This window comes from Bison bison, unplaced genomic scaffold, assembly GCF_000754665.1.
Source record: "Bison bison bison isolate TAMUID 2011002044 unplaced genomic scaffold, Bison_UMD1.0 scf7180017864362, whole genome shotgun sequence".
Taxonomy (NCBI): domain Eukaryota; kingdom Metazoa; phylum Chordata; class Mammalia; order Artiodactyla; family Bovidae; genus Bison; species Bison bison.
This window is the reverse complement of record NW_011494934.1, coordinates 4,659,936-4,673,697: the sequence shown is the minus strand read 5'-3', so window position 1 is coordinate 4,673,697 and position 13,762 is coordinate 4,659,936. Positions and strand designations below refer to the sequence as shown.

Sequence of the window (13,762 nt, the reverse complement as noted above, 5' to 3'; positions counted from 1 at the left end):
CCTTTCCCAGATGGAAGGGGAGGGTTGGGTGGGGTTGGATTTTTCTCCAGTGTTTACTGGGAGAACCTGGTCACGCTCCTGAAGGTGAGACTCACGAGAGTGGGACCCCCTCTTATGACTGGGTGCCTCTGGAGTTTTAATCCTCAGACATGTAAATACTGAACCTCCAACAGTTTGTCAATTTACAGTTGAGACTTTCCTACCAAGGTACTGTGGTAGTTGTAAGATTAGTAGAAAGAATTTTCATTTGCCCTTAACTTATTTCTCCAAGTATTGATATTTACCATCATTGCTTTATTGTATTCTCTCTCTAACTGTATATGTTTATATATGCTTACTTTTTTTCCCCTGAACTATTTGAAAATAAATTTCAGGCACACTGCTCATTACCCCAACTTACTTCATTGTCCTGCCTCTTCTTCATGTTTTTTGAACTATAGATCCTCTTAAATTACTACAGTGTAGTTATCAAAATCAGAAAATTAACATTAATATAATACTATTGTCTAATCTACAGACTTTATTTCAATTTTTACTAGTTGACCTAAAGTGTTCTTTTAGGAAAAAGAAAAATTCTGATTCTGGGTCCAATTTAGGATCACTTACTGCATTTATTAGTCATGTTTCTTCTGTCTTTTTTAATCTGGAAGAGTATTCCAGTCTTTCTTTGTCTCTCTCTACATTGACATGTTTAACAGATGTGTGTGTGCACTCAGTCTCTCAGTCATGTCCCACTCTTTGCAACCCCCATCAGGCTCCTCTCTCCATGGGATTCTCCAGACAACACTACTGGAGTGAGTAGCCATTCCTTTCTCCAGGGAATTTTCCCAACCCAGGGATCAAACCCGGGTTTCCTGCATTGCAGGCAGATTCTTCTGAACAGTTTGCCATTTCTGCTCCAGGGGGATCTTCCTGACCCAGGGATGGAACTTGCATCCTGCATCGGCAGGAGGATTTTTTACCACTACACCACCTGGGAAGCCATAAACTTGACAGTTATTTTGTACTTTGAGTTTGTCTGATGCTTCCTAATGATTAGATTTAGGTTATGCATTTTTATAAGTATTTCACAGTAATGAGCTTCTGTCCTATTTACTGGTGAAATTATCTTTGATGACTTAGTTAAGATGGTTTTTGCCAGGTTTCTCCACTGAAAGGTACTATATTCTCCTTTGTAATTAATATCCTGTGGGGAACTACTTTGAGACAATATAACAACATATTTCTTACCAGATTTCACCCTTAGAATTAGCTTCTTTCCATTTATTAGCTTCAGCATTCCTGGATGATGTATGCTTTAATCAGTTTTTATTATAATGGTTCCCAAATTATGATTTTCCAGTTGTATCCTTCTTATATATTTGTTAATTCACATTCTACTAAATACTTGTTCTTTAAAAAAAAAAATCAGATTTTCTTCTTACCTTCAGATGCCTTGTGCCTGCAGTTTTTTAGCTCTGGGGCTGTGTACATGAGGGGTTTGCTTCTTGTTTGCTTTCCTCACCTCTTGCAGACGTTTTCTGCCCTCGCCATGCTGTGCCAGCTAGGACCTTCACTATATAGTTACAGAACTGTTCATGCTGCTTAAGGCGAGAAGGTACAGTGCTTTCCAAAGGGTTTTGTGCAGTAGTTACTCTTTTCTTTTATTCCTTCTGTACTTAGTTTGCTGAGTTTTTATTTTGTGAATCACATTCATGATTTTCAAATGTGAACTCGCTTTTAGAATAAATGGTACTTAGTTGTAATATATTATTATCGCTGTATTTGATTTACTGTTATCTTATTTAGAGTTAGATATCTATCTTCATGAGAGCATGTTCTCATGGCATTTTCCTTCCTTAAATGTTATTATCAGGTTTGGGATAGTCTTCTGACTTAATAAATGAGCTGCAAAATGTTCCTTTTTAAAAATTTTATTCTTCTGGAAAAGTCTAGATCTATTTGTTGGTATTTTTTAAAAGCTTGAAAGAAATTATGGGAGAAGCCTTCTGTGTCTGAATTTTTCTTTTCAGAAAGATTTGTAATAATTCAATTATCTTTTATTGATAGCAATATTCAAAAATTTTTCTTTCGTCAGTTTGGTAATATTTGTGCCCTCACAGGTGTTTGTTTTTTCCTGTAGACAAACTAAATCAGTTCCTATGCATCCATCAGACTTTCATCTTTCATCAGTTAGGTACATCAGTCATCTGCTGTTATCTTCTTTCTGGGTTCTTTCTGTTCTTACAGGTTTCTGATTTTCCCCTTTCGTTTCATTACTGTCATTTTAGTGGAGGTGCATGGAGAAAAATGCAGTATTTAATTTATGTTGCTTAATGGAGAACTCTCTTTAGCCTTTGTATTTCCTTTAACTTTATAAATAGAATACAGTGGATGTAATTTTCCACTCTGATCATTATGAGTGTCAACCATAACAGGACAGCAAAAAGTGCTGATACTCTCAAGGATTTCTGAGGGTTCAAAGTTCTTTTCCTTAGTGCAAGCTGCTCTAAAATTTATATTTTTAGAATTTGCTTGTTTTTTATCATTAATTTTGTTCTAATTGGCAATCATCACTTTCATCAGGTTATTTTTCTCTCAGTAATTTATAGGTTCTAGTCTGCTGTCAATTAGGAAATGATATGATTAGACTTGTTAGAATTATGTGTACAGAACCCTGTTTCCTTTAGGGTGTACACAATGTAAAAACCTCTTGGTTTTTCACTTAGTGGCCTTTATGGTAACTTGTGTGGCTTTCAGTGATAGATACTGGTTGCTGCATTTAGGAGTCTTTATAGACTAGTAATCATCAGAGTTTATTTTGTTCTTCATAACCCTTTTTTTTAAAAAAAAACCACAGGTTTATTTTACATTTGGTTTCTGAATATTTTGGAGGGATAATTTTAGATTTATAGAGAGGTTTCAAAGATGTTATAGTTGCTTTGTACTGTTTACCCATCTTCCCCTAATGTTGCCGACTTAGATAATCATATGTTTGTAAATACTAGGAAATTAACAAGGGCATAAACTACAGACTTGACTTGAATTTCACTAGTTATTTCAGTAATGTCTTTTTTCTTTTGTACGATCCAGTCCAGGACTCCACATTGCATTTGGTTGGCGTGTCACCTTTGTCTCTTCTGATCATGTCGATTTCTTTAATCTTCTTTTTTCATAACCTTAACAATTTTAAACTGTCCTGGTCAGGATTTCCTAAAATGTTCCTCAGTTTGGGTTTATCTGATGTGTTCTCATGACGAAACTGACATGGGTTTTGGGGAAGAAAACGGAGAGCTGAAGTCACATTTTCATCACATCGTATTAAACGTGCTATGAATGTTGTTGTTGAGTCCCTAAGTCATGTCCAACTCTTTGCAACCCCATGAAATGCAGCACGCCAGGCTTCCCTGTCCTTCACCATATTATTCAGGTTGGTGTCCTTTAGGGTTGACCGGTTTGATCTGGCAATCCAAGGGGCTCTCAAAAGTCTTCCAGTACACAATTCAGAAGCCCAAAGTCTTAGGCACTCAGCCTTCTTTATGGTCCAACTCTTACATCCATTCATGATTACTGGAGAAACCATGGCTTTGACTATACGGACCTTTGTTGGCAAAGTGATGTCTCTTCTTTTTAATCCGTTGTCTAGGTTTGTCATAGGTTACCTTCCAGGGAGCAAGCGTCTTTTAATTTCACGGGTGCAGTCACCATCTGCAGTGATTTTGGAGCCCAAGATGATAAAGTCTGCCACTGTTTCCACGTTTTCCCCTTCTGGTTGCCGTGAAGTGGTGGGACTGAATGTTGAGTTTTAAGCCAGCTTTTTCACTCTCTTTCACCCTAATCAAGAGGCTCTTTAGTTTATCTTTGATTTTTACCATTAGAATGGTATTATCTGCATATCTGAGGTTATTGATACTTCACTCAGCAACGTTGATTCCAGCTTGTAATTCATCCCACCTGGCATTTTGCATGATGTATCCTGTATATAAGTTAAATAAGCAGGGTAACAATATACAGTCTTGACATACTCCTTTGTCAATTTTGAACCAGTCTGTTGTTCCATGTCTGGTTTTGACTTGCTTCTTGACCTGCATGCAAGTTTCTCAGAAGGCAGGTAAGGTGGTCTGGTACTCCAATCTCTTTTAAGAATTTTTCACAGTTTGTTGTGATCCACCCAGTCAAAGCTTTATATTTAATGAAACAGAAGTAGGTGTTTCTGTGGGATTCCCTTGCTTTCTCTATAATCCAACAAATGTTGCCAGTTTGATTTCTGGTTCCTCTGCTTTTTGTAAGCTCAGCTTGTATATCTGAAAATTTCTCAGTTCACGTATTGTTGAAGCCTAGCTTGAAGAATATTGAACATTACCTTGCTAGCATGTGAAATGACTGCTGCTGCTGCTGCTAAGTCACTTCCGTTGTGTCCAACTCTGTGCGACCCCATAGACAGCAGCCCACCAGGCTTCCCCGTCCCTGGGATTCTCCAGGCAAGAACACTGGAGTGGGTTGCCATTTCCTTCTCCAATGTATGAAAGTGAAAAGTGAAAGTGAAGTCACTCAGTCATGTCCGACTCTGTGCGACCCCATGGACTGCCGCCTACCAGGCTTCTCCGTCCGTGGGATTTTCTAGGCAAGAGTACTGGAGTGGGGTGCCATTGCCTTCTCCGGAAATGAGTGCAGCTGTATGGTAGTTTGAACATTCTTTGGCATTGCCTTTCTTTGGGATTAGAATGAAAACTGACCTTTTCCAGTACTGTGGACATTGCTGAGTTTTCCATATTTGCTGGCATGTTGAGTGGAGGACTTTAACAGCATCATTTTTAAGGATTTATAATAGCTCAGTTGGAATTCCATCACCTCCACTAGCTTTGTTCATAGTGATGCTTCCTAAGGCCCACTTGACTTTGCATTCCAGGATGTCTGGCTCTAGGTAAGTAAGCACACCATCACAGTAATCTGGATCATTAAGACTTTTTTTGTACAATTCTTCAATGTATACTTGCCACCTCTTCTTAGTCTCTTCTCCTTCTATTAGGTCCTTACCGTTTCTGTCCTTTATCATGCCCATCTTTGCATGAAATGTTTCCTTGGTATCTCCAATTTTCTTGAAGAGATCTCTAGTCTCCCATTCTTTTGTTTCCCTCTATTTCTTTACATTTTTCATTTAAGAAGACTTTCTTCTCTCTCCTTGCTATTCTCTATGCGTGTTGTTGGATATATTTTTCCCTTTCTCCCTTGCCTTTTGCTTGTTCTCTTTTCTCAGCTATTTGTAAAGTCTCCTCAGACAACCACTTTGCCCTCTTGCTTTCCTTTTCTTGGGGATGGTTTTGGTCACTGCCTCCTGTACAGTGTTATGAACCTCCATCCATAGTTCTTCAGACACTCTTTCCACCAGATCTAATCACTTGAATCTATTCATCACCTCCACTGTATAATCATAAGGGATTTGATTTAAGTTATACCTGAAAGGCCTAGTGGTTTTCTTTACTTTCTTCAATTTAAGCCTGAATTTTGCAATAAGGAGTTCACTTGGACTCTTTTCTGCTAAGGCATTCTTGTCCACAGTAGTAGATACAGTGGTCATCTGAATTAAATGCCTATTCCCGTCCATTTTAGTTCACTGATACCTAAAATGTTGATGTTCACTCTTGCTGCCTCTGCTTGGCCACGTCCAATTTACCTTGATTCATGGTCCTAAGATTCCAGGTTCCAATGCAGTATTCTTTACATCATCGGATTTTATTTTCACCCCGAGGCATATGCACAACTGTGTGTCATTTCCATTTGGCCCATCCTCTGTTCTTTCTGGAGCTATTTCTGTGCTATCTCCCAGTAGCATATTGAGCACTTTCTGACCTGGGGGGCTTATCTCCAGGTGTCATATCTTTTTTGCCTTTTCATACTGTTCGTGGAGTTTTCAAGGCAAGAATATTGAAGTGATTTGTCATTCCCTCCTCCAGTGGAAGTCGTTTTTTCAGAACTCTCCATGGTGACCTGTTCATCTTGGGTGGCCCTGCACAGCATGGTTCATAGCTTCATTGAGTTATGCAAGTGCCTTCACCACGACAAGGCTATGATCCATGAAGGGAATGCTATGAATAAAACATCACTTTTGATGTTAACTTTGATGTTCACTTGATGCAGGTAGTGATTATCAGATTTCTTACTGTTGGTCACCTTTTCCTGTAGTTGACTCATTGGAAGTCAATTACAAGTTCTGTCTCTTAAAGGCAGGGGTTTGTATATGTATTATTTGGAATTCTGTAAGGAAGATGGGTCCCTTCTCCCCATTTATTTATTCAGTTATTTATATAATGAATATTTTATTAGGGGGATTATAATTCAGTACTGTTATCATTTATTTTTGTGAAAATTGTTCCACTTTTGGTCATTGGGAATTTCTTTTAGGTTGTTCTTGAATCCTTTTGAAATTTCCCATCCTTTTTTTTTTGTTTATTTATTTTAATTGGAGGCTAATTACTTTACACCATCCTTTTTTTTTTTTTTTTAAACGCCTTCTTGCTTTCTGGCCCTACAGAATACTCCAGACTTACCTTGTATTTTTCCTGCCTCATCCTAGAATCAGTCATTTCTCTAGGGAGCTCTGGCTCCTTGTATTGGAGAATGGTATTCAGAAAATAAAATCTGGTTGTAAGCGTGCTTGTTGCTACTAGGATATCACTTGTAGGTGTCTGTATTTGTTTCTGTATCTATTCATCTGTATGTGTATCAAATAAATATAAGTTCATACTGATACTTCTTACTCTAACTTAGCACCACTAGAATGAACAGTTCATTCTAGCTCTCCTCTCTTGCTAATTTATAACTTCTTTTTCTGAAAGAAAAACCTTGCTCCTATTATCTGCTATTTATTTATGTATATTATACATGTAAAGAGGTTTCAGATTTGCTCATGATGACTTCTTTCCACCTACTTCATAATATTTTTGGTTGTAAACTCATATTTTTTGAATTTTTTTGAGACATTGACATTTTAGTTTTTTTAGAGAAGATTTATATTTGATTCTGCTAGTCATTTAGAGGTTTTGGTACTTATGTTTTAGCCTTTACAGTTTTTTACTGTGGGAAAATATACACAACATAAAATTTATTGTTTTAACTGTTTATAAATATACAAATGTAAATTGGCATTAAGTACATTCATAATGTTATGTAACTATCACCACTATCCATTTCTAGAACTTTCACATCATCCCAGACAAAAGCTCAGTACCCATTAAAAAATAACTCTACATTCTCCTCTCCCTTCAGCCCCTGGAAACCTCTATTCTACTTGCTCTCAGGATTTGCCTATTTTTAGATATATCATATAAATGGAATAATGCAGTAATTGTCCTTCTGTGTCTGGCATGAGTAAAATGAAAGTGAAAATTGCTGTTGTGTCTCTTTGTGACCCCATGGACTTGTAGCTTGCCAGGCTCCTCTGTCCATGGAGTTCTCCAGGCACGAATACTGGAGTGGGTAGCCGTTCCCTTCTCCAGGGGATCTTCCCAACCCAGGGATCGAACCTAGGTTTCCTGCATTGCAGGCGTATTCTTTACCAGTTGAGCTACCAGGGAAGCCCCATGAGTTAAAATGGGTAAAGCATTTTACTCCTGTTTTCAAGGTTCATCCATGTTGTAGTATGTTAGAGTTCGTTTCTTTATAATTCAAAAAATAAGGCAGAAAATAATCCTCTGCATGTGTATTTGTGAACACAGCACATTTTGTTTATCCGTTCATCTGCTGATGGACATTTGGGTTGTTTCCACCTTCTGACTTCTGTGAATAATGCTGCTGTGAACTTTGGTGTACAAGTTTCAGAGTCCATGCTCTCAGTTGTTTCTGGGTATATTTCTAGAAGTAGGATCACTGATCATAGAGTAGTTCTATGTTTAACTTTCTGAAGAACTGCCAAGCATTTTCCACAATGGCTGTACCATTTTCTATTCCCACAGGTAATGCATAAGAGTTCCAGTTTCTCCACATCCTGACGAACACTTACTGTTTTCCATTAAAAAAAATAGCTGTCCTAACAAATGTGAAATAGTATCTCATTATATTTTTGCTTTGCACTTCCCTAACATCTTTGTGATATTGTGCATCTTTTCCATTTTAATTATGGACTCTTCTGGGCCATGTAGGTGATGAAAATTCTGGTCCCAAACCTGAGTAACTGTGAGCTCATGTTGAGGTATTCCCTAAACATGAAGCGGAGGTATTCTTTATTTGTCTTTGCATGAATGCATAGTCTCTCAGTCGTGTCCAACTCTTTATGACCCTTTGGACTGTAGCCCGCCAGGCTTCTCTGTCCATGGGCTTTCCCAGGGAAGAATACTGGAGTGGGTTGCCATTTTCTTCCTCTAGGGGATCTTCCCGACCCAGGGATCAAACACTTGTCGCCTGCATTGCTGGTGGATTCTTTATAAGTGCTGAGCCATCAGGGAAGCCCTGTTTGTCTTCAGTTCAATCCCGGAACCCAGAACCAACAGCATGATATTGTAATTATCAATGCCCCCCCGTCCCCCACTGCCTTCTCTTTCTTCAGTAAGTTTTTTTTCCGCACTAGTTCAGCCAGTTGGATTGTTGCCCTTCTGGTCTTCAGTCTGACCTTTCATCTTGCTGGGCCCCCCAGAAGTGATCTTCCTAAGCTCTAGGCCTCAGGTTTTTGTTACGTGGCTCCAAAATAAATGCCACCTTCAGAACTTCATTTATTTTTCAGGTTCCCACTTTCTAGTTGTTTATGGCTTCAGGATATTTCAGGCATGCATTTATATGATTTTAATCTCATAGTTAAGCATGTTTGGTGTTCTGATTTGGAGAGGTTTTTTGAACATTGAGCTCTCCCTGATGCTAACCCAAAAAACCTTGGTTTGTTTCTTTTCTGTTAAAATGCAGAGACGGTTGGCTGAGGTAGTAAAAAGGCTGGTGGTCTGGATTTAGTTCTCATTAATAAGGCAAGCAAATTGTTACTAATTTCTAGAACCAGTGATCAAATATGGAGATACAGGGTTGATTTTTATGTATTTCATACATATTCATGTCTTCCTGTCCACATTTTTTATTATATTTTACTGAATTTGAGCTTTTTTCTGTAGCGCATTCACACATATGGACAAGTGTATAAACAGATTTTAATGTGTTCTTTTTCTCTTAGAGGCAGTAGGCAAAAAGCAAACAAAAGAAAATCTTGACTAAGCAAAGAATTTGGCAAATGCTCAATTTTATTTTATATTGAATAGCTCTATTAATGAATACTTATCTGAGTTTGTTTTTATTTCAGCTTTGGCTAGATCAGAATCTAAAAGAGATGGAGGTTTTAAAAATAATTGGAGCTTTGATCATGGAGAAGAAAGTGAAGGAGATACAGATAAAGAGTAAGAATTCTTTTTACCCCCTCAGATATTTTATAAGAATGAAACTTTCATTAGAAAAACAATTTATATTCCATGGAAATATTTTTAAGAGTATGATATTCTTAAGAAAACATTGACTTACAATAGCATTAAGGAAAGAAAAAGCAATTGTTTTATTGGTAAATAATTATGTGGTTATATTTCTTAATCTTTTGCAATGTATAAATATGTACATATTATACATGTAATCTTATGATTAAAAGTTGACCATATTGTGGATTTCCTATTAAAGACATTATTTTTTTTTTTAATATGGCACTCTGTTCAGGTAGTGATAAGAAAAGCCACCATTTACCAGGAGTGAATGAACGCAGATTACGATTCCTGAAGTTTGTAAGAAAGTTTAGTGTCTGTCTTTGCAGTTGAAACTCTCCCCAACCCCCAACCCCATCCCCAACCATGTTCATCATAGATTGCTACCAGAGAAAGCAGAAACCCTATAAATGCTAAACACAGGTGTTGACCCAGACAGAAGTTAAGTGAAGCGTTCACCATACTCTGTTAATGTACTTGGAGTGACTGCTGTAGATTTTTAAATGGCTTTCATACAACCTTTTGCATGTCATGAGATTTGTATTACAAATTTAGCATTGCTATTAGTTTCTTGGTTATTGATCTGGTTTCTGCTGGCCAGAACAAATAGCAAATTAAGAGATACATAAATATATACACTTAAGTTCTACCAAAACTGCAAGTACTTTTTAGAAATTTTATGCAAGAAGTCTTTCAGAGTATATTGGCTAAGTATTGTAGGCGCTTCCCTTCTGTCTGGGCAGCAGCTCCGTTCATCATTACCACTTTAGGTGCCTTCACCTGTGAGATGTTGAATTTGAAGTTTTGTTTTGTTTGAAGGAGAACTTTGAACCAGTAAGTTTCTCACTCAAAATTGGCATTTTTATGGTCTTCTTTCTTTTTATTTCTGATTATTTTTTATTACAGATGTTTGTTACTTAGGTGTTGTTTTGACAAATTGGCATTAAACCCGAAATTGACTAGACCACCTTTGAATGTTAAGATGTTCAATGTTAAGTTAAAAATTTACAGAAATTGAGTAGACCACCTTTAAATGTTAAGATGTTAAATGTTAAGTTAAAAATGTACCACTTTTTAAACATTTTTGTAAAATGTTTGTAGGAGAGCATTTAAAAAGTTGTATACAAGCAATATTGAAACAGTTTACATCTTTATTTTAATAGCTAAGATTTTAACTAAAAACAGTTTAGCAGAGTTGTCTTCAGAAGGATTTATTTTTACTTTATTTGATAGAATATTTGTCATGTATAAAAATGTGTCTTTTATGATGCTCCCTGTTCTGTATGCTTCATTTATAAATTACAGTTGGTTTATCATTGTGTTCAGATTAACATGAACTGTTAATAGATACATGATTCTGGTCTTTTAGAATCTGAGGTCAATAATTCTCAGTGAAGGTTTGATATTTCTCAGAATGGTAGAGGTATAACAATTTTTTTGGGTTAATACCATTGAAATTACTTTTTTCCATCAACTAAGATTTTCTTAACAGTATGTTTCTTTACTTCTGTTTTGTTTTTGAGTCCTTTCTCCCTAATTTAAAATCCAAGACAGAAAGGAAAAATGAGTGAAAGTAGATGAAATCTGTAGTTAAGATGAAAACAAAAACTACGTGTTCGTTTATGGCAGAGGTCAATAAACAGCCAGTGGGCCCAGTCTGGCCCATCATTGGACTTTGTTATGGTTTTATTGGAACACAGCCACACATTTAGTCTGTGGCTGCTTTCATACTTTAGTTGCAAAGCAAAGATGAGTGGTGGCTTCAGAGGCCATATGGCTTTCAAAATTCTAAAATATTTAGTCTCTGGCCCTTTACAGAAAGTTTGCTGATCTCTGTATTAGGTGAACAAGGAGAATAAAACTTCTGAATTTAATGTATAAGTTGTAATTGTCACTGAAGATTTTTTTCCCCCTTATTTTCTATGTAGTGAGGCAAATCTACTCAGTGTAGATGAAGATGAGGATTCTGAAACCTCAAAAGGAAAAAAGGCAAGTGTTGCTTTTTAATTTTTTTTTTAGGTTATATACTAAAAACTAATACATCAGAAGATTTGTATTTGTGATTGTAAGTCCAAGCCACCCACATTCCCATCCCAGAGGCAAATGGTATTCGTAGCTTCTTGTTTATCTCATCAGAAATATTTTATTTATCACAAAGAAAATCTGTATTCTCATCCCACTTTCTTACTCTTTCTTCACCAGTAGTATATTGTACACACTGTTTGTAATCTTATTTTGTAAAATTAATATATCTTAAGACACCAACCATAAGAGTCCATTAAAATCACCCTCATGCTTTTCAGTCGGAGAAGGCAATGGCACCCCACTCAGTACTCTTGCCTGGAAAATCCCATGGATGGAGGAGCCTGGTAGGCTGCAGTCCATGGGGTCGCTAAGAGTTGGACACGACTGAGCGACTTCACTCTCACTTTTCACTTCCCTGCATTGGAGAAGGAAATGGCAACCCACTCCAGTGTTCTTGCCTGGAGAATCCCAGGGACGGGGGAGCCTGGTGGGCTGCCATCTATGGGGTCGCACAGAGTCAGACACGACTGAAGCGACTTAGCAGCCGCAGCAGCATTCTTTTCAGTAGGTGCATAATGTTCCAGTGTATGATATATTGCTGTTATCCAACACCAACATATTGAAGGATCTATCAGCTTTCTTCCCCCACTTAAAATAATGTTGCATAAACTAGCCTCTATATGGGTTATTTTGCACATTTATCAGCATATCTGCAGGATAAATTTCTAGAAGTAGAGCTGCTATATCAGGACAGGTACATTTCTAATTTTGTTATACCTGATTTAGACTTTCACCAGCAGTGTCAGAGCATGCCTGTTCCCTCACACTTTAGCAATATTATCATCCTTTTGATCTTTGCAATAAAAAACAGTATCTCAGTGTAGTCTTACTTTGTATTTCTTTTGAATGTAGTTTGAATACCTCACTCATAACACATATAGTCCATTTATTTCCCTTTTGATAATTGTTACTTGATATCTTTTGCCCTTTTTTCCATTTGGTCTTTGGAATACTATTGATTTGTAGAAATTCTTTTCATATTGAGTCTCAGACACATTTTCCCACATTTTTGACATCTCTAAAATCTAACTGGATGCCTCTTGTTGAGTTAAAAATGTTTTGTACATTAGTATAGACAGTAATAATGTATCTTATGATGGTTTCTTAGATTTGACAAAATAATGGTATTTTAAAGAAAGGAGCCGACTGCTGTGATACTAATAATAGTTATTAGTAATTTAAACTACTTTTTTCCTGCTAATTTTTTGTCCTCACTTTTGGTGGTTATTGCCTTGGAGAAAAGATATTTTCTTACATTGTCAAATACAACAATATTTTTCTTTCATAGCTTTTGGGTTGAGTGTCTTGGTTCCTAATGATGTTAATTTAGTAACTTACTTGCTTTATTCTTTTAGACAAATAGTTTCACAATATCAATACAAATATAGTTGCCAATAAAATAAAGTCTTTTTATTTCCTTGTTGGTGGCATATCTCACTAGGTTTATCTCACTAAAAATGTGTATTTAAATTATTGTGTTTTATTTATTTATTTTTTAAATTTTATTTTATTTTTAAACTTTACATAATTGTATTAGTTTTGCCAAATATCAAAATGAATCCACCACAGGTATACATGTGTTCCCCATCCTGAACCCTCCTCCCTCCTCCCTCCCCATACCATCCCTCTGGGTCGTCGCTGTGCTCTAGCTCCAAGCATCCAGTATCGTGCATCGAACCTGGACTGGTATCTCATTTCATACATGATATTTTACATGTTTCAATGCCATTCTCCCAAATCTTCCCACCCTCTCCCTCTCCCACAGAGTCCATAAGACTGTTTTATACATCAGTGCCTCTTTTGCTGTCTCGTACAAAGGGTTATTGTTACCATCTTTCTAAATTCCATATATATGCCTTAGTATACTGTAATGGTGTTTTTCCTTCTGGCTTACTTCACTCTGTATAATAGGCTCCAGTTTCATCCACCTCATTAGAACTGATTCAAATGTATTCTTTTTAATGGCTGAGTAATACTCCATTGTGTATATGTACCACAGCTTTCTTATCCATTTGTCTGCTGATAGACATCTAGGTTGCTTCCATGTCCTGGCTATTATAAACAGTGCTGCGATGAACATTGGGGTACACGTGTCTCTTTCCCTTCTGGTTTCCTCAGTGTGTATGCCCAGCAGTGGGATTGCTGGATCATAAGGCAGTTCTATTTCCAGTTTTTTAAGGAATCTCCACACTGTTCTCCATAGTGGCTGTACTAGTTTGCATTCCCACCAACAGTGTAAGAGGGTTCCGTTTTCT

At 36.9% G+C, this 13,762-nt stretch overlaps 1 protein-coding gene across 1 annotated transcript in view; it reads left to right on the top strand.

Annotated features, from left to right (window-relative positions):
- The window catches only part of SENP6 (SUMO1/sentrin specific peptidase 6), a 122,388-nt gene that overhangs the window by 11,690 nt on the left and 96,936 nt on the right, over nucleotides 1-13,762 (top strand). The window contains exons 3-5 of the mRNA XM_010855270.1: nucleotides 1,595-1,597; nucleotides 9,257-9,350; nucleotides 11,351-11,411. Coding sequence (XP_010853572.1) covers nucleotides 1,595-1,597; nucleotides 9,257-9,350; nucleotides 11,351-11,411 — 158 coding nt within the window. The remainder of the gene's footprint in view (nucleotides 1-1,594; nucleotides 1,598-9,256; nucleotides 9,351-11,350; nucleotides 11,412-13,762) is intronic.